General features: G+C 36.1%; 2 protein-coding genes across 3 annotated transcripts in view; both read right to left on the bottom strand.

The window, feature by feature from the left end:
* Window positions 1-2,159, bottom strand: part of LOC109033797 (ubiquitinyl hydrolase 1 puf) — a 48,278-nt gene extending 46,119 nt beyond the window's left edge. The window contains 1 exon segment of the mRNA XM_072303349.1: window positions 1,757-2,159. Coding sequence (XP_072159450.1) covers window positions 1,757-1,814 — 58 coding nt within the window. The 5' untranslated portion in view covers window positions 1,815-2,159.
* A 437-nt stretch (window positions 2,160-2,596) lies between these two features.
* The window catches only part of LOC109033810 (uncharacterized), a 29,903-nt gene continuing 5,687 nt past the window's right edge, over window positions 2,597-26,812 (bottom strand). Inside the window, exons 6-21 of one of the 2 annotated variants that reach the window (XM_019046602.2) lie at window positions 26,625-26,812; window positions 25,690-25,840; window positions 24,844-24,979; window positions 23,631-23,750; window positions 22,434-22,609; window positions 21,599-21,827; window positions 20,441-20,583; window positions 19,850-20,034; window positions 18,654-18,751; window positions 17,747-17,964; window positions 16,281-16,504; window positions 15,355-15,458; window positions 13,281-13,480; window positions 8,804-11,804; window positions 7,531-7,588; window positions 2,597-6,780 (exon numbers count right to left, since the gene is read on the bottom strand). In XM_019046602.2, the coding sequence (XP_018902147.2) occupies window positions 4,689-6,780; window positions 7,531-7,588; window positions 8,804-11,804; window positions 13,281-13,480; window positions 15,355-15,458; window positions 16,281-16,504; window positions 17,747-17,964; window positions 18,654-18,751; window positions 19,850-20,034; window positions 20,441-20,583; window positions 21,599-21,827; window positions 22,434-22,609; window positions 23,631-23,750; window positions 24,844-24,979; window positions 25,690-25,840; window positions 26,625-26,812 (7,323 nt within the window). In that variant the 3' untranslated portion in view covers window positions 2,597-4,688. The remainder of the gene's footprint in view (window positions 6,781-7,530; window positions 7,589-8,803; window positions 11,805-13,280; window positions 13,481-15,354; window positions 15,459-16,280; window positions 16,505-17,746; window positions 17,965-18,653; window positions 18,752-19,849; window positions 20,035-20,440; window positions 20,584-21,598; window positions 21,828-22,433; window positions 22,610-23,630; window positions 23,751-24,843; window positions 24,980-25,689; window positions 25,841-26,624) is intronic. The other variant, XM_019046592.2, reaches the window with a different exon arrangement.

The raw sequence follows: 26,812 nt of genomic DNA on the forward strand, positions 1-26,812 counted from the left end.
AAGTTATTTAAGGGAAGAGGAGAAAAGTGGAAGGAGTGAAATAGAAAGCAAGGTGGGATGATGAAAACAAAGACTATCTCCTATTAAGATTTGCATAGGGAAAGAGAGGATACATACAATGTTTATAGCCAAAATTGGTGGTACACCTCATTGGAAAATGCAGTCCAATTCAGCTTAGACCTCGCAGTTAAAAAACCTCACATTTGGTACAGAAATCGATAGCTGAATCGAATGCGAGGTTTTTCCCCTAACATTCTGCTTTCGTTTCTCTGAACTTGGCCAATTTTTGGGTTTAGAATGATTTTTTAGGCTCTTCTTTAGGGCATTCTTAGGCTTTCTGGCTAAAAATTCAAAATCTGCCGAGATTTTTTACCTAATCCATGCGATACATCGCATACCGGTTTGACCACGTCACTTGAGCTTAACAAATCACCTTAAGATGATTTGTACCAGTATCTGGCATGGTCAAACTGGCATGCAATACTTTGCGTTGTTTAGGTAAAAAATCCCAGTGGATAGTGAATTTTTAGCCAAAAACAGCTCAAGCCTCAAAAAAAGCATCATGCACTTGAGCCATGACTCAACCAAACAAAATTAAGGTGACGATGAGGGGGTGCCGTCACTTATAGCAGGACACCCTGGTTGAATTCTCATTATTGCCATTCACCCACATAATTTCAACTCTACTTACATCTAATTTTCAGGTTCTGCAAATACCTTTCACCACTGGCCTCAATCCTATATTATCTGAACACTGGTTCCCCACTTGCCCTCAATAGTGGAAAACTGCCGATCTCAAGAAGGCGGGCTGAAAAAAGTACTACTGCTTTTCCTCCTTTCAAATTGCAAATACACTAAACTTTAGACTGCCAAGCTTCTATTTACTTAGTCAAATTCTGGATTAACTATTTAAAATCCTGATTATCAAAATTCATCTCAAAGAGAACTAGTGGATGAAATGCTGATACCAAAAAGCTCCGATCAATTGCAAAAGCATTAGGGTACCTCCAAAAGCAGGCAGAGACTAAATGTCTGGATATCTTCCGCTTCCATGGATGGCAAGCACTAGCCTCCAGAGAACTGCTTGAAGTGAACATTTCTGCAGCATTTATTCACATCTTGGGAAGACAGTTGGGGCATTTTTCCTAACTTTGAAGTTGTCTTAGGATCTTGGATTATGCATGTTTTAGGAAGCAAACTCATGGGAGGGTTCCGAGTAAAAATGTTCTGAAATTTTACTACAGATTTTGTTAGATTTAGTGCCTTAAGCCAACCAAGAACTTTGACACCCAAGACAATGGACAATCGACTGACTTTAACATGAAGGTGGGATGAAAAAACGCTATGCTGAAATTTAACAACCTATTTTTACTCTAGTTGCAAGTCTTCATTATATTCAAACAAATTTTCTTTCATCTTATCATTTTCATTTGTAGGTACCTAAGTATGCGTATAATAGGAACTGAAACAGGGGGGTTATAGAAACTGATAACAAGATTCGATAAAACACTGCTTTCTCTGAAAATTGACGCAAAAATTGCTTATAGATATGCTGGTGGAGAAAACTTATGGTGCGATCAAATCATGCTGACTCTAAACTTAAGCCGACTTATTAGCTGCAGAGACTCGAATGTATGACACTGTCACTGAAGAATTGGTCTGATTACAGGGTGATCGACGATTTTAAGAGGTTGCACACTCCTAATACATAGCAAAAGTATGTGCTTAAACATACTCAGTGGAAAACAAAGCTTACAGAGGGTATGAAGGAACTGAGAACTGGCAACCATTTCAACAATTAAGTCAGACCACATCATGACCACATCTTCAGTTTACTGGGTCATATCATTATGTGTCCTGGGATGTCGAAGTTAAATTTAATCAACCTCAATCTAAAGTGATAAGAGAGGCTAAAACCAGGAGCGATAAGAAACACTCATGAGTTTCAATTGTAGGGCAGTGAGGGGGCAAACCGAAGAGGAGCCCCGTGTTCAGTGCGACAAAGAATCCTTGTGGCGTAGTTGAGGAATTGTCATGACTATCATGGTCAACAGTTTCGTTGAGTAACAGTAAAAAGTAGGAGACTTCAGATGGGAAAGGAAAAGAACATACAGCTTACAGCAGGACTTGGAGGTGGTAAGACACTGAGCAACAAAAATACTTACGAGAACTCAGAAGTTGTGAAAAGTCAGAGCACACTTCACACATTGTTGTGGCTAGACATAGTGACTGTAAAAAACTGAATTAAACTCGGAGATAAAATGTACGTATACGCTTAAAACAACAAAATATGCAGTTTATTCACCCATTGTGAACTTTTTACTTCACACACAAACCACAAACCCCTTTTGCATTTGGCAAATATAATGGACACCTTCGATGTCTACAACAAAAATGTCATCACGATTATCAAATTTCGCGAGAGGAGAACCGGATTGGAAGTTGGATTTTTGTGCCTCGAGATCTTATGTCTGTGAATAAATGACACTGGTAAATGGCGGACGCCAGCGTTTTAGAGCAATTAGTGAAAACATCAAAACGCACACTTGAAAAATACTATTTTGACGAGAAAAGTAAAAGCGAATTGATCGAACTTCGGGTAATAACCATCATCATTGTAAACAATGAACATAGTTGCCAAAATTCAAAGTTATCCCTCATCTTTAAGAAGAGAAAGAAATTTTATCCGCTACTTCGGCAATAAAAACTTGTTTTTGAGTAAATATTAATGTCAATTTATCAATAATTACCTAAAAGTATAATTTCCCAAGGTTTGAAGGAGAGAAATAAAAGAATAATTAATGAAAAAATTTGTAAATAAAGAGTGACTTGGCAGCAGCGTTAAAAAGTTCGGTGCACTCTCGATAAAGATGGCGGGATTTTTGAAAAGTCATAAGCTGTGCAAGAGGGTTCCTCCTATGAGTCATGAGGGGGAGTAGCAATTCATATGGAGATTTATCAATTTATCGGCAGATTAACATTAATTTCCTCCAATTATTTGACTTACTTTTTCGGATGTTTAACAAATTGGATGAAGTTGATGCTAGGAAAATTAAATTTTACTCCTAGAGGATTATTTTATGTCTATCATCCTAATAATCTATTTAGGGTGTTATAACTTCCTTGATAACACTTCGAGAAATTCTAAAGTTTTGCTAAAGAATTGAAGCATTTTGATGGCTAAAGTCAAATGATGCGTACCTCAAAATGCGTAATTTTAGGTCTCCACTTGTGTTTTATTTTAGTAAAGGAAAAATAACCAGCAGTTTAGATGGAACTTATCTTCCCTCATTTAAAAAAGAAAGAAAGCAAAAAATCATATGGAATTTCAAGAAACAATTTCGTTTAGTTTTCTTTGAAAAACAGTGAACATAATCAGAGATACTTAGAAATTGCAGTTGAGATGCGCATTTTTCACATTTAGCCATCATTCTTCTGCATTTTAGTGAAGTCTTAAAAATAGGTGATTCCTGATAAGAGTTTGAGGATAGAAAAGGAAACAACTCTCTGATTAAAACAAGTGTAATTTGCAGAGTAGATAGGAATTAGGAAGTATTCACAGCTATACGTCTACACTTCATAGGTTTTTAGTGCACTCACAGGTTTATACTTAGGCTTAACCTATTACTTAAGTTTACTGTTTATACATTAATCCAAAATCTCGAACATTCAAGTTCGAATATTTTTTCTTGACGTTCCATTCAAACTCGAACTTGAAAGGTAAAAAAATGTTTGAGATTTAAAAAACATGAATGTAAGAATATGAATTAAAAAAGGGAGTTAAAAAAAGGTCTAGGTTAAAAAAGGGAGAAAGGATCCACTTGGACTCTACTAGTGGTCTAACATCAGAGGTTTTACAGATCAATTCGATTTCAAATTTGTCTGTATAATATCTAAATCTAAAATTGTAAAATTTCTAAATTCTATTGATATCTAAAATTTTCAAAAAATAACAATTGATTAATTTGTGATTGATATTTTGGATGAGCTTTTCAGTCTATAGACTGCAAAAATATGCTTGACAATGTAAATTACTGACAGTGTAAATTATGCTTGATAGTTATGGGCGGATGTTTCTATGACTGAGCAGTGAGCACCCTGAGGTCTTACTAAAAAACATGAATGAAAGAGTATGAATCTAAGTTAAAACAGGGAGAAAGGATCCACTTGGACTCTACTAGTGGTCCAATATCAGAGGTTTTACAGATCTATTCGATTTAAAATTTTTCTGTAATATCTAAATCTAAAATTGTAAAATTTCTAAATTCTATTGATATCTAAAATTTTCAAAAATAACAATTGATTAATTTGTGATTGATATTTTTGATGAGCTTTTCAGTCTGTGGACTGGAAAACTACAGACAATGTAAATTATGCTCGATAGTTATGGGCGGATGTTTCTTCGAATGAGCACCCTGAGGGCTTACTAAAAAACATGAATGAAAGAGTATGAATCTAAGTTAAAACAGGGAGAAAGGATCCACTTGGACTCTACTAGTGGTCCAATATCAGAGATTTTACAGATCTATTCGATTTAAAATTTTTCTGTAATATCTAAATCTAAAATTGTAAAATTTCTAAATTCTATTGATATCTAAAATTTTCAAAAATAACAATTGATTAATTTGTGATTGATATTTTTTATGAGCTTTTCAGTCTGTGGACTGGAAAACTACAGACAGTGTAAATTATGCTTGATAGTTATGGGCGGATGTTTCTTCGAATGAGCACCCTGAGGGCTTACTTGACTTTTTGAGACCATCAGTGCTAGAAAATTCAAGTGGGTAATACTGATGCAGGATAGGAAACTGGCGAGAGTAAAGGGTCTCTGTGGGCCAAAAATTAGATGTCACACTCTGAGTAGAAGAGGGAACGGTCCTTGGATTTGGCGTATTGAAAACAGAGACTTGCTGTCTTTGTACCTGCGGAGTTGCATGGGGAAAAATTGGTCGATAATGTGGCATTTCTTCCTGAGGATAGCAAATCTGATTCCTAGAGAAGGTATGAGGATTTTGAGACTTAGGATAGTGAGATACCGGTCTTTCTTGCAAATATTCCGGTTGCCAATATGGAGTTCCAACAATTCTAGACGAGTGAGAATTTGCCTGGAAGGCATTTGGGAACAGAGACGACTTTGATCCTAACTGACTGAAATTGTTAATTTGGTAAGAGAATTGATTTTGTTCATCGTTTTTCATGAAGAGACTATGTTGTGGCATGTGGTCTTGCGACTGAATATTAGCTGGATGATTACTCAAGTTCAAGGCTCTATTTTGAGCGAGGCTTGATGATGGTGAGATAAATTTCTGACGGCGATCTTCTACGAAGTGAGTCGTTTCATTCGGGGTGGTTTCATGAAACTGATTTATTTGTTGGGGGAGTTGTTTTGATATGATGCGACTTCTTTGCCAAGAATTGTTATTTTCTTGGTGGTTTTGGGTAAAATACAAAGTTTGCTGCGGTGCGAAGTCTATCGCACAGCTTGGAGCGAAGTGGTTTGCTTGGTTTGAAACACTTTCTTGAGTGCTACTTCCAGTCTCAAAATCATGATCTATTGGCTGACTTGGCATTTCTGGGGAATACTGCAAGAAAGAAGCCTCAGAGAAAGACTTTTCTGACTCTTGTCTTGGCGGACTAGAGATTTCGGCCGGATCTGAGATTGGTGGATATTTTGTGCTGTGACACTCTCCAAAATCATGATGATTACCCTTTTCTGACCGGTCTACTTCAAAGGATTCCATTGAAGTTACATTGTGGTCAGCTTCACCGCGAGGGGAAGTTCGGTAAATAGCAGTATCTGAAGCACCCAGTATTTCTGTGCAGACAAGACCTTCTCCCACAGGAATGGGTGTGAAGTTTTCGTCTTGCTGACAGACAGGCTTCACCATTTTCATGAATGCTTTCTTTTGACGTTCCTCATTTTTACGGTCAAATCGCGATGGACTACTCTGTAGTGACTTGGGTAAATTCGATCCAAAGTTGACTTTGCGCGTCTTGTTTTTATTTGTTGTAGAACTGACACTCGATGTTAGAATGCTCCTCAGTGCCTTCGGTTTCTCCTCATTTTTTTGCGGGGTCAAAAGTTTGTTTTCTTTATCGGAGCTTGTTCTGGGTGTAACAGTGTTCTTCTTTTGGCAACCAAATTTCAAAGAGAAAGCCTTCAATTTTGGAGGTCTGATGATGAATTGCTTCTTTTCATCAGTATCGCCATTTGAATGGTTTTCTTTTTCAACCCTTGAAGCTTGCCCTAAAGTGACACAGTTATTTTTACCAGAGCAAGATGGAAACTGATCAGTAAGGGTTCCATTCTCATTTTGACCAATATTTGCAAAAGGGGAGCTATGCTTGTATGGTGCAACCAAGGAACTAGGTACTTTTGATTGCGGTGTGATAGCTTTTCGGATTATATCCTCAGATTTGGCATTCACGGTATCAGCATTATTTTTCGTGACTTCACCAATACCTAACATTCTTTTTGACTGAACAGGCCCACTTACAATTTTTGAGCTGGGATGAATTGAGGTTTCCATAGCTGTCCAAGGGGTTCTTAATTTGAACGTAGATTTTCCAGTAATAGTGCTACGTGGAGTGTCAATTGAATTTTTTGATGATTGTTTGCATTCATTTATCTTTGCTTCCATCTGTTTCAATACATTGCCTGATTCAACTGTATGGTTGGATCTTTTGTTTTCTCTTGAAGCGGAGCTCTCTTGTGGCCTGGGATCGATTGATGGCACTGACACTTCAGAACGAAAGGTGGTTTCCACATGGGGCAATAACCTACAAAATAAATAAATAAAAATTGATCGTTACAGTGAGTTGAGCAGAAAAATTTGTCTTGGACAAATCTTGCCCAAAAAAGCAATTTATTGGACGTTTCAAAATATAGGATACAATCCTCATCAAAACTGATTTGAGTCTCAGAGTCCACGTTAAATAAGTTTACGCATTTTCAGACTGCGACAGAAGATCCGCCATCTTGATTGATCCATTCACTTTAAATGTTAAAGTAACGTCAGACGATGTTCTGTCACAGTCTAGAAATGCATAAACTTATTTGGCATGAACTCTAGCTATTTCTATTTTTAAATCCTCTTCCAAAAGAGGCAGAGTTTAAAAAATATGTTTCTTTCATGAGAGGGAAGTTTGAATCTATGCATGGAAAAAGGTTGATATCTTAGTTAGAAGCTACTTTCAATAGTTTTTGTTGTACAAATCGTGCTCTGTGTGAAATTTTAATGAGAGAGCGTACCATACTGCTTAAATTCACACCTTGTCTAGTGGTCCACTTAAGTGTATCTAATAATTTCCGAATATTTTCAACCATTAAAATATGCAACTGATAAAGGGTTTAGTTTTTAGTGAAACCGTTTTGCCTCCACTACAAATTCAAGTATTTTTCCCGTGGAATTGAGGCACATAAAAAAGGGACAAACACTGAGTGTTGAAGAACGTCCCTATTTCAACTTTTTTACAAAATCTACGATTGAAGACAGGCAGAATTTGGATTTTGAATTATTCACTACTTACATATTGCCATTGTTTCTTGATGCTGATTTCTGAGGTTCTGATGATTGCCCATTGACATCTGAAAGAATGGAGAAAATAAAAATCTTAAAAACAAGAAACCATCAAGAAATTTGGGTTTATACATTCAGAAGATACCACGGCATGAAGAAATAGAAAGAGAAAAGTGAGTAATTCAAATTCTCATAAGTTGGAAAAAAAAAGAAGAAAATATAAAAGTAGATAACATTTCCAAATGAAAACTCAAAAAATAGGGACGTTTCTTTTCGACAGCCTTTTTGTAAACTGTCATTCAAGGTCTTGAAAAGATTTGGTAAAAAATTATGAGGATATTCCACATCAGTTAAATTTTGTTGTTTTTCTCATACAATGTCTTTCATTGCCTTTTTGACATAATTTGCTTTGAAATTGAAATTTTGTAAGTGCAAATGGACCACAAGACAAGGTGCAAACTTGAGTATTCTGCTCAGTTTAGTCTTAAAAATTTCAAGTAGAATAGGATTCCTGCTACGAAAATAACTGATATTAACTCCAAATCTAGATAATATTGTTTTTATTCAGCATTGATTTCGGAAAATTGGAGTTTCCCACTGACAGAAAAAACAAGAGTCTACTCAAATCAAATCGCAAACTCAATGAGGCTTCTCAATGACCAGTGTTCCTCCTCCATCCTATGTCATTCTAAGTGTAAATAACTTGCAGTAGCTGAACCGAAACATCGATATTGAGATTGTCATACTTTCATACTGCAAAGACTGTCACAGTTACGTTAAACATGCAGTTTAACTCACGGAGATTATTGTTCTTTCTGCAAGCGGTAAGTTTGAATTTATGCATCGAAAAAAGTTATCCTTGTACGGAGATACTATTAATCAGTTTTGTTGCGCAAATCATGTTCTACGTGAAAATGTGATTAGAAAACTTATATAATAAAGCTTTTAGTTGCATCTTGTGTAGTGGTCCATTGCAAGGCAAAATTTTTTATATAACCTGTCGAAATTGATTATGTTTCAGTTAATGGGAATAGCTGGTAGCTAAGTCTTATGTACACTAGTAGGTATTATGAAAGAATTTTCTTCCCATTGTTTTCGACTGCAAATTCAGAATGTATTTTAAATTCAGTGGCACCTGTTGATTAAAAAATATCGAGTCCTGTTCCTCCAAAGCTGATTTTTCATGTGGTTTTATACATATTTTTATGCTCTTAGTGAAGTCTGTTCATAAACATTTCACAAGAAAAAAAGAAACTAATTCTAAATTGATGTGTATTGATTACCTTCAGAAGAATTGTGGTCCATGGCGTAATCAGAAGTTCTACAAGTTTCGACAAATGTTTCAGCAGCTTCCTCTAGATCATTTATCACAGATTCTGTGGAAGGATCACGGACTTGCTTCTCAGTGTTAAACGACGAAGAGTGTCCATGTCCAAAATCAGTGCTGTTTTGCATCTCTAGATGATTTATTTGGTTATTATTCTCAGTAGGTAGAGCAGCTTGCTGTTTTTCCACAAACGGATATTCACATTGCTTTTTCCGGGACAAACTCAAGGATTCTCTTTCCATTGGGTTAGCAATCACCTCACAAGATTGACTATGCGGATTATGCTCTATGGAGGGCAAAATTTGCTGAATTTGTGAACGCTGAGTGGGTTGTGACTCAATCTTGTTCTCTGGAGGACATGAACGAATGGTCGTTGTGGAAGATGTTGGTCGGTTTTGGCACGAAGTAGGAAATACTGGTTTTGACTTCCAAGTTTGATTGGATTGATTATGCCCAACATTAGAAGGAGACGATAGTTCCTGCAATCTATCATTTGAATTTAACCGATGTGGAGTAAATAGGGCTTTATCCTGAAAGCTTTTGGACAGCGCTTGATGGTTAGATAGCTCACATTTTGAGTTATCTGGAGCATTTGCATTTCTCCTCATCATATGATTGTCGTTAGGAATTGAAGACTGAATAAAATTAGATCTTTGATCTTGAGTAAAACTGCTTGAGTGCATTCTCAAAAAAGAGGGATTGCAGTTTCGAGAAACTAGACCATCTTCTAGGTCGAAGTACTGATTTTGATTGCTGATATTGTCAAGATAGTTCAAATGGGTGGACATGCTACGTTGGCAAGTGTCCTGCCAGCTATTTGAAGCATTAATTCTAGGTGGCAACATGTTTCGACCACTTTCTATACCGAGAGGAGACAAGTTCTGATTGTTCGAGTCTACGAGAACAAGATGACTCAAACTTGGATTATTAAAATGATTGGGAGGAAACATTTCAGCGGTTGAATAGTTCTGAGTTATGCTGAATGGATTATTTCCTTCACTGAAATTATGGCCATCAATCGTGAAATTTCCATTTGTGGACATGGGCTGGGATCGTCTTAAATCGTCTAAACCAGTGTTAGCACCATTCCAATTCCAGCTGGCTTGACAATTAGTACCAACGACATTATCATGTTCATAAAATGTAGCACTCAAATCTGGAGCAGGATGAGAATGGAATTTTTGACCTTCAAAAAAACTAGCCGGGTAAGGTTCAGTGCCAGGAATCAAATTTGAACAGTTTTCTGCAGCTGGATGAGAAAAGTATTCGCTAACTTCATTATTCAAGCTCACAATAGCAGGAGGGTTCAACTGTCGCTCTGTACAAAAGCTGTTACGATTCGGCTCACCAAGTGAAGAGGTTTGTCTCGAAGAGATCGTCTTGTTTTCTGCACCAAAATTAGGCACTAGTCTGCCACTTGGGTTACTGAAAATCTCTTGGTTAGATACTTGTTTATCACAAAAACTATCGGAATACATTGTGACAGCTGGATAATTAGAATCCTGCTTGGTTTGATTATTGTCGACTTCTGCAACAAAACTGGGCTTCTTTTGATTTGTATTGAGATTGACCGGAGTACTCAATTTTCCCTCCTTCACCACAGGATAATATTTTTTAATACCGTAGCTTTGACCTGCTTTAGACTTGCTATCAGACACAGGATTTGAATGCTGTTTGGCACTGGAGTATGGCACACATTTTTCTTCCTTTAAATAGTTAGCTGTAGATCTAGAAACTAGTCCTGTTGAAAAGTCAGATTTCCTGACATGGCGATCTGTATATTTGCTGATTTTGGATTGGCTGATCGATCTTCGTTCTACACAAGGCGACACTTGAGGAGACTGCGTTGATTTTGAAGCATCTTCATGTAACGCCTGCATGAATTCTTCCATTTCTTCATCATCTACAGCATATTTACTTAAGTCTGCTGTTGACTTTGAAGGAAATAGATTGCTTTCTTTGTGGAAAACTTTTTTCACTGACGACGTTACCTGACGTTTGGTTTGATCTGTGTTGACTGATGAGGTGTGAGGAAAAACAGAGCCTTGACATTGTTTTGCAGGACTGGTGTAGCCAGGATTTTTATTTTCTGGGTTGTCTACGGTTATACCATCACAGACTCCTTCATTAGTTAGAGGGGTTGCTTTCACAGCAGGGGCAATTCTGTGGTTCTCAGAATTTTCAACGCTTGGTTTTGCACTTTTACATTCTTCAGGACTTCTTAGGTTCAGTAGTGGGTGGTTTCGCCATGAAGCAGCAGCCTTTGCAATCGCTGCGTCCACCATATCTTTAACTTCTGAACTCCCACTATCACCAAAGTTCTGCCACAGTTCACTGGACTGCTTTCCTCTGAGGGGCTCGAAGATGTTGAATGAAAATCTCTCTGTATCGTTAGCGATATCTGACTTAGAACAAGTGCTGGAGTTGGATTCTAACCGCCGGTTGAAAATTGATAAAAGGTTGTCATTGTGTGTACTATTGGATGGGAATCTGATGGCAGTGGAGCTTTGAGAAAGAGGAAAGGCATCACGTGAAGAATTTTTTTTTTGATTTTGACTGGGTTCTACTGTGCTTTGGGAAAGGGAGCAACTTTCGGTGCGGTTGATGTCTTGAAAGGCTTGACTTTCACGAGGGTGTAAATTATTATCCTCTGTAGAGTCACTGATAGACATTGCGCTCAAATTCTGAGATAGTTCTTTTTCTTGACTGTTGGCGGCAAAATTTTCTTGACTGTTGATGGCAAAATTTTCTTGATTGTTGGCGGCAAAATTTCCTTGACTGTTGGCGGTAAAATTTTCTTGACTGTTGGCGGTAACATTTTCTCGATGAGATTTATCGATACTTTCGATCTTCTCCTGGAATGTTGCTTTGCTCAACTTTGACACAGGAGTAAAAGAAAAGTCACTTAAAGTTTTTTGGCCTGGCGTAGAAGGAAATTTTTCCTTGATTTTCTTCACCTGAAAAATAGAGAAATTAAATGGTTTGAAATTATAATGTTTTAGAAGATGGTCGAGGGAATTTTTTAATACATTCAAGTAATTTTTTTGTTTGACTTTTCTTTTCTTTTTTCTAGGGCTGTGCAAGCCTGGATTTTTGGGTTTGAGCAAAGTTCGAGTATTTTTTCACTATTTTGAGCGGAGTTCGAGCTTTGAAAATGACCCTCAAGCTGAGTCGAGCTCGAGTCGAGTTAAAATAATTTTGAGTTTCAACATGTGATTTTACAATAAAAACTGATGGCAAAACTAAAAATAATGATAGAATGATTAAAATATTTAGGAGTTGGACTCTTCTGGTGTTTCCGGCTCAGAAAAGCTCGAAATACTCGAAAAACACGTGTTATATCGGCACTCGAGCTGAGTTTGTGTACTCGCTCGAATCTAACCTAACTTTCGAGCCAACTCGAGTGCTTGATACTCGGCTTGACTAGAAATTCGAGCCAGCCCTACTTTTTCTATTAAAATTTTCCATCAGAAAATTTGTTAAGTTTGTTTGAAGGAGTATTAGGTGAAAAAATAAAACAATTTAGAGAAATTTCGTGAACTTTTAAGCACCTTTTAAAGTGTTAATGTAAATTTAAGGGCAGTTTTTCTTCAGATGAGCGCGTTTGTTTCTGTTTTTTCTCTTTTCCCCCTCTCACCTACTATTACTGAAACAAGCAGATTAAGTGGATCGCATGCTTCAAAAAGTAACCAAGTGCATGCAAATGTTGCTAGGACTGTGCAATTTACATTATATGCGATGAAATTACTGGCATCACGCAAAAGATTAAATTTATAAAGGTGATTTTTGTATGAAATTTATAGTTTATTGCGAGTAAAGATAAAACTTGTTTCGATGATCTGTCTATATTTGCAAGGTAAAAAAAGTTGCACAATCTTAGCGACATTGGAATGCTTTTGATTCTTTTTTGCAAAATACAATCCAAGTATTCCATTATTTGTGTTGCTCTAAACATATAAAATTATTCACTTTTCTCGGGAAAATTCCTTTAAAAAAACATCTACCGTTGTGTGTCCCACAGAGGTCAACATATTTTGATACAATCAATACTTTTTCATTTGTAAGCTAAATCCACAGACTTTTGTGATTTGGAACATCGAATTTTCTGCTTCTTGCTTTAATTTTTTAATTTGGTTGAAATATTTTCCATTGCTCCTGTGAAACATGTTAGTTGGCATGCCCAAAAGACATGACAATGGATGAATATTAAATCTCATCAATCATTAGAGAGACATGAGACATGGGCTATAAAGAGGAAAGTCCACTTTTTTTGGGAAACATTACACTTTTTTCTATTCTCAGCAGTTTCATGCTAATAACTTGCACGAAAAATTGAAACTGCAATTTTTTGCAATTTTGCAATTTCCTATTGCAAAATTCTACTGCATCAATGATGATGAGAAGATAAAGTAATCCAAGAAAATTAAACATACCGCTGGTGTTGGACAGTTAGATTTGGCCGCCTGAGCAACTTTTTTATTGCAAGAGCTGCTTTGGGACTGGTTTTTCCTTTTCGAACCACTCGGTTTTGCTGAACTCTTTGGTTTTGTCTTGGGTTCAAAAATAGCAGCATACTCCGATTCAGGTGAGATTGATCTATCATCACTCAAAGTTTTATTGACATCAAGACCAACTGGAGAGGAAAAAAAATAAAAAAAATACTGTAAAAATTGAGATTAACACCAGAGGATTCTCTGCAAAGGGAGAGTATGAGAGATGTGCACGTTAAATTTGTGAGAAACTGACATGGCTATGCTGCTTACGAAACACAAGTGAATATAAATCAGCAATATATGTGTTTTTCTAGCTCCATTGTCCAATTCCGTTTAAGATTGAGGAGTTCCATTGAGAGATAAAAAGGAAAAATAGAAATACTAGGACACCGATCAAATCAATATCTCTAGCTACTTATATAAAATGGCAACATTATTTTTCACCATTTAAATCAACATCATAAACGTAAATGATTGATTCAAAGTGAGGTAGCCAGCCTCGACAAATCTTAATTGCTTTTCATGCAGTTAAACAGACAAAATACAGTATTGTCTTGAGAAAATCAGCACTATCAATTTGACTACATTTTGGAATATGGACCTACAGATTCTAGCCCGGTTTAAAAACAATGTATGTGCCATAAGTTTCCCTATGCACATACGTGTTTTTCCAGAAAAGCCAGACTTTGTAGTTCCAAACTGCAAAATGCAGTCCAATTGTGGCTAGCAGCGCAAAGAAAACAAAAATCGAAGTAATTAAGTTTTAAACAACTAACTAATTTTTAATAGTGGAGGAAATAAAGACAAGTAATGGACTTAGATCCTATTTAGAATATTAAATTTGTTTAGTTGTTTCCCACTCAGAGTTGGTCTTCCCAACATGGGTTAAAGAGATCTCGAGCGCAAAGTCAAGCGTCCGTTGCAACTTGCGAGTCGTACCAGGACACCCTCCACAAAACGAGCCGAATTTTTGGAGTTTGGATCTCCTATCCAGGTGCTGTTTTGTGGGAAGGGGGAGAAGAGGAGCAGCGTTTTCCAGTGTTTTTTCTTCACTAAGCGAACATTCGCTGTTTCCCGACAGAAATTCGATACTTGCCAAGTGACAAGCAAAATACAACTTTTATGAGTAGTGTGGAGGTGTACACTCGTCACTTGCAGAACCCTGAATATTCGTCACTCGGCGAATGCCACACAGTCTAGAGCCGGCTTAAGAGAGAGCAATTCGATGGTGAGACTGCAGAAATGCGTATATCGGTTTGCGGCGTTGCAGACTTCCTGTCATACTTTATTTTTCATATGGAAAACCACTTAACATTATTTATTGAGAACTTCGGATATTTTTCTTCTCTATGTGAAGAATATTCTGCGAAAATTTCAAGCCACGATGTTGGTTTGGTTTCCTTTTAAAAAATAAAATAGGAGCGGAGATTTTCAAACACCGCAACCGATATACGCATTTTTGCAGTTTCACCATCGAATTGGACCATGTTAAACAGAAAGTAACCAAGCCACATCAGCTATTGCCAAATTTAATTGGGTAATTTAATTTTTTACATGAAAACGGTGTGCGGATTTTCGTGCAAATTTCAGTAAATCTTTTGCATAGTAGGAGGCAAATTCCCCCAAATTTTCAAAGGAATCCGCACAAACATTCTCTCGTAAAAAATCAAATTGCCCATTTAAATTTGGGTAATAGCTGATGTGGCTTGGTTCCTTTCTGTTAAACTCGGTCCAATTAAACTTTCATATCCTTACAAATTTGACTTATTACTCAGTATTAATGCTGCTACATGTTATGGATCATAATTGATGTTTAAGAGTTCATTAGCCATCCCGTTAATAAATTGGTTTTCCTTGTGTATTTTCGAGGGAAAGATATGTTGCTTGTTGCTTTAATTTATAACTTATTGAGTGGTCTATTGATTAGAGATTGATGCAACAAAAAAAAAGGCAGCAATAGTCCATAAGCCGTAAAAACAAGCCACCGATGAGAACATGAATTAAGGCTACTAACCCCAATTTTTACTCAGCAGATTGACGTGAATGGTTTGAGATGGACCGTCCGGGACACACAAATTGATCTTGTAAAGGCCACCTCTTTTCATTAGGCTGTCCAAACTGTAATTAGAGAGTAAAAATTAGAACAGCTTACCTGAAAAAAGATTACAGAAACATTTCCTATCCCATGGAGCTTTATTCTCTACGTAATTTCAAAATATATCTCAAAATACAATAAATATTCAAATGTGTGGTTGGCATTTTATCAACATGAGAACTCTGTCCACCCAACTCATTACCACATCAAAAATAGTCTCTCCTTACTATCAAAATATTTTGGGACATTTTCTCATTCGGGCTTTTGGCTTCATACAATTATTAATAATTTTTAAAAACACACAACACATACAGAGCTAACAATAATCAATTTTGTTTTTACAAACAGTTTTTTTATTATTATTCTACAAATTTGGCATTGAAACATACGCCGTAAATATTAATTAATTGCTTTGTCTGGCCATTTGATTAATTGATTAATTTCGTTATGTTGAGGGCATATTTATCAAAATATTTTTTTCGGTCTGCACTTTCTTTTGGATATTCTGCTGAGATAATGGCATGGATTTGAGTTATACAACAGGACCACGGTTTACAATAGCTGGGTGATTTTTGAATGACTATAATAAAAAAAACTCGAGGGAGGGGGGAGGGATGGGGTCAAGAGGATGTTCGGATGTTAACGAAATACCGCATTTTTGTAAAATGTGATAATTTTTTTATTACTTTTGTGCATATCTCTTGTCTTGATATGTTTGAGTTCATTTTGTGATTGTATGCAACACATTTAAATTTTGCAACAATTGTACACTTACATTTGGGTGAGCCTATGCACTGGGAAATAGATTCTATTTTAAGATGAAAATTTCAATGGTAAGAGCTTACGAGAATCTTGATTTGTGAATGATGTTATTATTTGAATTCCCGACAAGGAGATAGAACATTTCTTGGAGATTTTTAGACTTCAAAACATCGGGGTAGTTACTAATTCTGACTTCCACTAAAATCTCTCCTGTGGTGTCAGACATTTGGATCTCAAGCTCAAACTGGGGCAAAACTTTGACAGAGTCGATGAGATTGTTCCCAAAGGGAGGAAGACGGTTCAAAACCTGAAACGGATCAAGTATGGCAAAAATGCTACAGGGAAAAAGATAATAATAAATCTCAGAAACCATGTATTTTGAATGATTTGTTTAAATATCTAACACACTAACTTGCTTAAATTTCCGTCTATTCTTTTACATTTTACAAACTTTCATAGAAAATCACAGCACATAATTTGCTCTGTGGTTTCAAATAGTATTATGATGACAAAATTTTAAAGTTCTCAAAAACATATTTAATGTCTGAATCTGGAGTAAAAAGTGTCAGTGTCTCTTTTGATGTACCTGAATTTCAACAAATAAAAATAGTTCAGGATCTCAATCTATTTGACAATTTAGCATGCGTTGGACAGCAAAAGAGGGCTATCAATAATTTAAGGATTCTTTTTGGGCCCATTCTAGCTGAATCCGTTCAACTCTGTGATTTTTTGCTCATTGGAGGTCTACATTTTACCAAATGCATCATGATTTGGTCATTTTTGGTCCCTTCTGGGATGGATCTAATACTGGTCTAAGCATGGGTCTGAAGACAGATTTTGGACAAAATTGGCATTCGACTACAAACTCTGCAGTTTCCGCCAAAATCGGCTTTCAAACCCATGTTTAGGCCAGTATTAGACACAAAAAGAGACTGAAAATGACCAAATTATGATACACTCCGAAAAAATAGACCTTCAAATCGGCTTTCAAACCCATGTTTAGACCGGTGTTAGACCAAAAAGAGACTGAATATGACCAAATCATGACGCATTCCAAAAAAATTGACCTTCAATGAGCAAGAAATCGCAGAGTTGAGGAAATACAGGGTGGGCCCAAAAATGGCCTTTATCAATACCCCTCCTTCCTTGGAATCTTGAAATCTTTAGGAGAGGTTTTTCAGGGTGTCTATTAAAACAGGCTGGCCAAAAATCAGTACCTTTACAGTACTCATCAGTACAGTCCCAAGAATCTCAGTACCTCCTTAACAAAAAAATTCAGTACTTTTTCAGTACCTCCATTTGATGATATTCGGAAAATTTCAAAAATTTTCATTTCTTGCTCAAATTGCGACAAAAATGACCAAAAAATTAAAAAATTCCGGACCTTTATGTGGAATTTCCGCACTTTTTCAGTACTTCCGGACCACCCTTAAAAAATCAGTACTACTTCTGGACTTTCCGGAAATTACGGACTTGTAGACACCCTGTTTTTAACCGACACAACCTCTACTTTTTTGGCATGAAGAAAAGCAAAAATTGAATTACTTACCACTTCTAGGTCTCTGGGATTGGAATCGAGAATGTCCTGGAGAGTGACTTTCCTTGCTGCAACCAAGTGAGATGATAAGACTGGTCCGATCCCGGGTAGCTGACGGCTGACATGCTCTGAGTTTTCCCATAACTGACTGATGAAACACTTTGCCAGGAGGATAGCAGATAAGAGAGTTTTGTAGCAATTATCTCGCAACCAAATGAGCTGTACCAATCCTTCAAATAGAAAAGAAAAAAATTGAATGAGGAGTTCAATTGCAACTTCTCAATCAACTGATTTGAAATGAAACCTAAGATGGGCATGTCTTCAGTTGGACTTTAGACGATCAGGAAATGCGGAATCCTCTGACTACTTAGTCATGACAGATGTGTCAAAAATATAATTTCAAATGGGTCCAGATTTTGGTAACTTCCAAATCAATTTACTCTGTCATTATTCGTAAAAAAATCTAAGAAAATTACTGCGAGCTCAACTCACTCATTACTTCAGGAAAATGAAAGAGAAAATTCGTGTCACAGACCCATTTATTAATTGAGGATATGTCGCTGGCAAATAGTAAAATCAGGCATTTTGTCAAATACCTGGGCCAATGATCAAATATTCTTATGTAAATTGAAATTCTGACTTTTTCATAATTTTATACAAAATAATTCACTTCTAGAACTGGGGAAAGAAAAAAATAGACAAATGTCACATCAGAGAATGGCACCATTCAACATCCTTTAGAACATAAAAGCAAAGTGGCGTAATGCTCTCCCCTACCCCCCTTCCCTCTAGAGCGTTACATAATTTAGGGACAACTCCTAAAGAGGAAAAAAACCTTCCATTAAAATTGTTTAGGAATCTGTGATGTGCAGCAAAAGAAATTCGTTTGAATGAAGGATAATGAGGTAAGTAACTTTACCTTGAGTGAGTCGCTTCCCGATCCGGAAGATTTTTGCGCGCTCCTGTATCAAAGCTGCATCGAATAATTGTAGACAGCCGAGGGTGGCTTGAATCAAGCTATAGAATAGAAAAAAATTGGTGATAAGTTTAATCCAAATAATGTATTGGAGGATGGAAGTTTTACAAAGTCAAATTTTGTAAGATAAGAACCGATGGACTATTAGACAGGACGCAAAAATTATGTAGCACCATAGCATAGTAGACATAGACTGACAAAAGTATCATATATGATACAGTCAAAGGTATAAAATTTCATGAAATTTACTTGCGAAGAATTTCACGCAGGAAAATTCATTAAATTTAGCAAAATTTCATGACGTGTTCCGAAAATTTTGGGTATGCATTCAGGAGGCGAAGGAACGCCTAGAAACAGTGATTCTCAATTTTGACATTTTTCACCCCAAGCCAGCCATGTATTAAAACATTCACATGTTGCGAATATTTTTGTTTTGTTTGAAGGTTAGGTTGGGGCTAAATTCCTCTCTAAACTCCCCTTTGTGCCCCCTTTCGTGTATAGCACCTCATTAGGGTAGCGTATACTGCTGCATCAACAGGAAGGCCATCTGAAACGCTTTCCGGACTCCCCATGGTTTACTTCATACTTTTGAGAAAAATTAACTGATTTCAAATTTTGTGAAAGTTCGAGCCTTTTTAAATTTTAATTCCTATCACAGGACAGAGTAAACACATTAAATTTTCGATTTTTAACTTAGCGGTGAGGAATTCCCATTTTGTGTATTCTTACATTCAAACCATCCAGTCAACAATCAAGTCTTTTTGTGTTGAATCAGTCAAAAAATTAAATTCATTATTTTTTGCAGTTAAATAATTTTTACAGTGAGATGAATTTTTCTCAGTGGTCTTTAAAGAAAAGGGAAGATCAAAAGAGCATCAAAGGAGGGAGACTTTTAGGATACCAACCTCTAGTTTTTTGCCAGTTGTAAGAGTTGGATTTTAATGGTCTAAATGACACAGGTTGATTTTGTTTTTTTTGTTTTTGCAAGTAAGAAGTTTAAAGTCACTATTTCTCATGTAAACTATGAATGCTAGTTTCTCACTTAAAAGTTGATTTTAGACTTTAAACATGCTTGACATGTTTGACATTCTACACATACTTTGAATTTAGAAAAAAGATGGAACTGAAATTCAACATACCAATTGATTTTCAGTGGCTGAGAATTCACTTTACCCTTGATGGGAAATCTGAGTTGGTTTACACCTGTTTTCTGGTTCAAAGAATTTAAAGTCTTCCGATCACTCATTCTAAGTTTGATATCCTTATATTCTTGTGCGTCAATAAGTACGTCTAGCAAACTGTTCAATGATTCACAACTTTTTATCTGGAAAAAAAAATAAAAAATTATGAAAAAAGCTGCTGGGAGTTACTTTTAGAGAATATTTCTCACAACTTGATCCAAGGGATCAAGAAATTCTGAGGAAAAATATTCACAAATTTTCTCAAAAATAAAGATTAATTCGGGAGAAATTTGGCAACATTTGAATGTTAATACGGCGTTTTTCCTCAGCAGTATGACAGCATTCTTGCTCAGGTGTACATGGTCTTTCGTGCAAAAATTTTCCTTGAAAGTTTTTTTTACTCGGAGAAAGTACATGACGGTAAAACTTTTGACGACACCAAAATCAAAATGCATGTGCTAAATGTTTCAAGATTGAAGTATCCTTGACCACCTATCCTTTGAAACTGAAGACCTGGTCGACTAGAAAGACAAATTCTCATGTACTCACATCCATAAATAATTTCATCGTCTCAAAACTAATGCAAAATTGAGCCATGATTGTCCCTTCGGCTGTGGGAAGAACATCATATCCATCTGTCATGAGCGCCAGTTTGTAACGCACCAGACCGTTCAGCTCTCTGAGGCACCAATCTGAAAATATCAGGAAGTGATGGTGAGTCAAAAGTTACATGCAGATCTTCTGTCAAATGAGAAAAAAACACCAAGAAGTGACCCGAATACTGTATGTAACAAGGTGGAGAAATGGTGCTGGGTCTACACCATTTCGCAGGGAAAACAAAGCCAAGAAGTTCCAAAAATTATGATTAAGAGTCAAAAATAAAACTGCTGAACACTCTCCCCCCTCAGTTTTGTGCTGGTACTCATTAGAGTTGAAAAAAAATTATTTTTGACTCTAGTCATAATTTTTGGAACTTCTTGGCTTTGTTTTCCCCGCGGAATGGTGTGGACTCAGCACCATTTCTCCATTTTCTGTCAAATCTGTACCGCTAGCCTCAACCAGCAATGTGATCAAAATCAATATATAAAAAACCCAGGAAAAACTAAGTTCAAAATTACTTAAGACCAAAATTGGGATTGAAAATTAGGATGAATCTAGGAAATCTTCGAATCTAAAAAAGAAAGGAAGCAGAAATAGAGAGACCAGCCGCCGCACCTGTTAACAATAAATTTTTATGCGTGTACAGGGGGATCCAAAAGTCCCGCACAAGACATCGCCTCTGTAGCTTTTGAACAAATTGAGATGGAGACTTGCAATTTTGTAAGTGCTTCTTGGTTGAGAAAACGACTTTTGGAAACCCCCCAAAATTTTTAAGAGACCATCCAAAAAGGGGGCAAAAACCATAGGGGTTACAGAGTGCTGCGAGACTTTTGGATGTTCCTGCATTTCAAAGCCAACGACTGCTCTTGCTAAAATGCTCTAGGGACACTTACAAGATTGGAGTTTTGAGGTAAGCAGAACCCCAAAATAAACCTAAAAAGAGAAGCATTCTGTTTAAATTTCAGACTTTTTGTAAAGCGTTTTTTTTTTTTCATTTTATTTTTTTGTTTTACTAGTTCCATTTTAATACCATTACCTGACCTTGAGGGTCAGTTGTAAGAATACTTCTGTCCGTTTTTGTTAAGAGATATTAATGATTGCACTAACCTTGGAGTCGCTTTTCTGTTTGGGCTTGAGAGAGGTCACGTGGCAGTTTGTAGTGCACAGGATTTTTTTGAGTCCGTACGTACAAGAAAGTTGAGCGAATCCAAGACATTGCCAAAGCTATATCTGGAATTGTTCGCAGTACCACCTCTGAATTTAGATGTTCTGTTAAGTGTCTGTGTAAGTTACTTTCAACAGGTTGCACACCTTTGATCAAATTTTCATAACGCTCCTGGAAAAAACGAGAAGAACAAATGAATACTTAAGAAATAGAAATTGCAATGAAAAAATGCCTTCATCTGTCTAATACATACTTGAAGAGCAAGACGATACTAAATTGATTACATCTGAACATTATTCTGCTTTTAAAACAAGTTATAAATCAGATCAGTACTGCGTAGTAGAGCTAAATGCCAAAAGATTCAGTTTAATTGAGCCTAAAATGCAGTTTAAAATGTACAAGAGTTGGAATTTCTTTTGCATTATTACATTATAGAGAATTTGCAGGTGTCTGAAATTTTGTAAATTTCATCTTTAAAATGATACTGCTAGTAAAACTGATTGAGTAGTAGAATTGATTGTTTTTGATACAAGGGCACCCCCCCCCCCCCAATTCATGTAAACAAAAAATTTGTGAATTTTTATGTATAATGCATCGCCATTTTGGATCAAAGATGTATAGAAAAGGTGGCCAAATGTCAGCGCACACAGGGCTCGGAACTTGTTGCCTAGAGCATGACCCCAGCTCACTTCGTTTTATTACAACTCTAGGGGCACCTTACGCACAGACTTGACTATTAATATGATTAGATGCTTGAGAATATTCTATGATACTTACTTTTTGCGAAACTTTCGTCATGATTACTGCCACCGCCTCTGAATCAAATTGTGGGCGTCCGGCGCGACCGATCATCTGCAAAACCTGGCTCTCAGAATACTCCTGATATTCACTGTTGACGTAATATTCAGTTGATTTGATTATTACTAGGTGGGCAGGTATGTTTATTCCCATGGCTTAAAGAATGACAAGAAAAAATAAAAAGTTACTAAAAACAGACAAAATAATTAGGGTTGGAATGGTCTTTAGGCAATTTTGGAAGTTACTTGAAAATATCAGACAAAATGACTTTATTAATACCGCTGGTATCATAAACTGGAAACAGTGAAGGGATAAAGAGAAAAAAATATATCAGGACATAAATTAGAATGGATAGAATCCGGCCAAATATGTGGCAAATTATCTGGCCATATAAATTTTTTGAAATGATTTAAATCCAGCTCGATACCAGTGCTGTCCGGTATTTGAGCACACTGCATAACTAAATGTCCTTTCTTAAAAGCTGGAAATTTCGAAATTTTTTTACAGTTTCTCCATAAATATCCTCTTCCTTTAAAATGAATAGGAAGCTAACAATGCTTGCTAGGTCCTGAACAATTTTGATTTTTCCAATTTTTTATTTATATTTCCTTTTACCGCGTTTAAAGTGACTATAGGTACATCCTTTTGTAAAGATCGTCAACATTTTTTTAAATAAACATTGATTCAACAAATTTCTTTAAATTAATAGACATAAAAAACACTATCTGGGTATTCAATTCTATTTCCAGAATCTTTATCTTGACTGCGGTCAATGTATGCTCCACAGACAGTTATTTTTGTGTAAAACGTTTTGGTCAAAAGAGTGCCATTTTCATTCAAAACAAGATCCACTCATCATAACTGTAGGAATCTTTACACACTTAGGACCCGCCGAAGATGTAAGTGATAGCCAATCACTCATTGGCCATTGTGCTGTGATCACAAAGGTCTCATTAATTGTCTATTCAGTATTAGTTTTTGGAGGAACCTGAGATTTGATTTTACTAATACTTCCCACTTTACAAACATGAGCAACTTGACTACATCCATTATTCCTCCTCTCTTCTTTGTGCCATGCATTTTTTTATTAGGTAACTTAATTTCGGCTAAGCGTGTCTGATGTTTATATTTTTGGCCTGGAATCTATTAAAAGAGATTCAAATTTTTCTTGCTCACCAAGTGTACTGGTGGTGACTAACACGGGTAAGCATCCACGACAGAATAAATCTTCAATTATACGTCGATCTTGGATTGATAAGCCGGCATGGTGGCAACCTATGCCTTTACTCAGTAAACCTGAAAACAAGCATTAAATACATCAGAGGCGTCGCACTGTCAGGTCACTAAGTTTCATACTCTAGAGGTTGTTCTCACAACACAATATACAGATTGTTGGACATGATCAAGTAGATGACACATACCTACATTACTGCTATAAGTACTAAGGAAAAATACTGTATGAGCCTTCAGGCATTGCCAAATTTTCTCTGACAAATCACTAATTTTCAAGAAATTTTTTGAATATTTTTCTGCCAATTTCTCAGATAATTTTGTATGTAATTTGATCTAAAGTGTCTGAAAATTTCGATGAAAAATCAAAAATAAACACTTTATCGAAAGAAATTTGGCGACTCTTGGATATTCACACAGCGTTTTTCCTTAGCACGGTAGTTAGGAGTCTTCTACAACGGAATCTATACGACTCAAAGGTTTATCCGCATTAAACGCAAGCGAATGAAAGAGTGTTCTTATTTTAGGGGACTAAATCATTGAGTACACTCATGTTTGGATGATCAACTAATATTCTTTTCATTTGCGACATGGATTTAGGGCACAAAAAGTCCCACAGCACAGACCATTTCTTGTTATCCAATGTTTCCGCAACTTGGCCAAAAGCCGTTTCGCTTTATTACAGAAGAATATCTGATTTCACAGCAAAATGTCGAATTAAATGCTAATTATATTCATTACATACAGAATATACCACTTTATCGACTTGAATGGTATATTTCACAATTTTATGCACAGTCCCTGTTTCTTTGTTCATATTTCTTTTACAATTACTGTTTATGAGAGGAAAAAATGGCTTAAATTGGCGTAATATGCAAAAAAGCCCCTCAGCTTGCCTTCCACTCATGTTACCTCGAAACTGCACCTTGATAAAATTTTAACAATTCAAGCATTTTTCTTATATTTAGGATATGTGTCACAATTGCAGACGGAACTGGATGCCAAGTACTGATTGAATTGTATTATTTTGAAAATTCGAAAGCTTCAAAAGTTTTCATAGTTTTACCATGAGAGTTCTCTATGCATTTAATGCCTCATTCATACTTCTAGACCTGCAACAGGGGGGAAATGGAAGCTTTGACACACAAATGAAACTAACCTTTCAGACTTCCTTCTCCAATTTTCTTGACTGATTCAGTAACCAAATTCTTGTGAGCTGCAGGCATCGAGATGGTAAGATCGTTTGACAACGTATTCGCTGTTTGAAGAACACCCTTTCGGGTATTGCAAAATATCTGTAAGACATAGATACAAGTTAAGTTATGCCTGATTTTAGTTCTGTTATGAAATAAACTATTATCACCCATATTTTATAACTAACTGTTCTATTTTCTAGACAATTACATAAAATTAGAGCAAAGTAACTTTTTTCCAATGTCGATAGTCTATCCAGTTGTCATGCGATTTTAGAGGAGTCTCAGATAGAACTGATAAGCTAAACTAAATATTTTAGAATATAAATTCTCTCATGTACAACACACACTTTTTTGTCACTTTTGATGGGTCAAGAAGTCTGCTGCATACAAGAAGGTTAAAAAAATGCATTTTTCCCTCTCAGTCAGGCAAATTGCGCAGTAATACAGTCAGAACGCATATTAGTGACAAGTTCTGAAAGCCCAATGGGTGAGTGTTGTAAGCCTGTAAGCATACTTGACTTACAGTTTTACTAGTTTTTTCTTGTAAATAACTCTATTTATTTTATGTCCTCTCTTTCTCTGTTGTGTGTTTTTTGTTTCTTTCTTAAATTGAGGACTGAAACATACCAATCCTCCTAAGAAACGAACAAATAGATGAAATGACGTTTAAGATCAAATTAAAAGGGACTGAATAAGATAGCAAACAGTGCTCTTCAACAGTAATACTAGGACTGGGCCTTTCTGTAGCATGCATTACAAAAAAATATTCTGTGTCAATGGAAAAAAGAGAAGCTAAGCAGATGCCTTACAAGAGAGGGTTTTCCTTTAGCGTACTTCATTATAAGTGCTTTCAATTTATAGTTCAAACTTATATCAAACATGTAGGGAGATTGTTTCTCTTTAACTGGGTAGCCGATAACAATTTTGGTCAATTTGACGGGACGACATTCTTCACCAATTCTAATGTTCATGATGAAAAAAAAATGACAGGAAAGAGAAATAAAAAAAACACGGGGAGTAAATAAAAGTATTGTAACGGAAAAAGGGAAGGAGCAAAGATAAGAATAAAGAACAAAGACAAAAGTACACAGGCAACTCAAAACGGAAATAGTAAAAGCAAACCAAGAAAACAGTGGAAACAAGGCTAAAATACTCTATCTAGATCACCATGTAACGATCTTTTGATTTCAATTTCTTTTTTATTTTTGTACTTTTTTAGTGATTGATAACGGTGTCGTGAGACACTGAAACGTCCCGTGGATAAGAATAAAATTGGAATGAGGCAATATAAAACTGGGAAGGGTAGCATCACTAAAGTCTGAAGGACCTTAACATGGATGAGCCAGAATATTAAAACATTCTTTTCAGTCTTCAGCTCAATTTATGTGTTCGGCTTGCGAACACTGGTCGAAACATATTGAGTTTCAAGGAAAGGATTTTAGAGGTAGAGAACTAATTATCATGGGTAAAAAAATTGTGTCCATTAAAATTGAAGCCAAGTATAAGATCCCTCTGCATTGTTATTTCAATTCATTTTGACTAAGATAAAATTATGACTTGGTCAAAATAACCGTTAAAATTATTGACTTGTTGACTGAAGTTAAAATTTGTGATTTAAAAATAAAAATAAAAAAAGTTTGAAAATTAATAGTCTTTGCACCAGAAGAAAAAAACGTAGAACATAATACTAAACATTTTACTGAATTTTTAACTTCATGATATGTATTGGTAAATAGATACATACTGAAAACTTTTGGCCTTTACTGCATCTGAACTAAGCCACTCTGTAATATCGTCTACATTTGGAATTGTCGCAGAGACAGCAATAAACCGAATGTTGACAGAATTTTGATCTGCACTTTGAGCTAATTTCATTCGACAAACGACCGCCTCGAGCGTGGGTCCTCTTTTTTCTTCATTCAACAGATGAAC

The sequence above is a fragment of the Bemisia tabaci genome, chromosome 8 (genome assembly GCF_918797505.1).
Source record: "Bemisia tabaci chromosome 8, PGI_BMITA_v3".
NCBI classification, from domain to species: Eukaryota; Metazoa; Arthropoda; class Insecta; order Hemiptera; family Aleyrodidae; genus Bemisia; species Bemisia tabaci.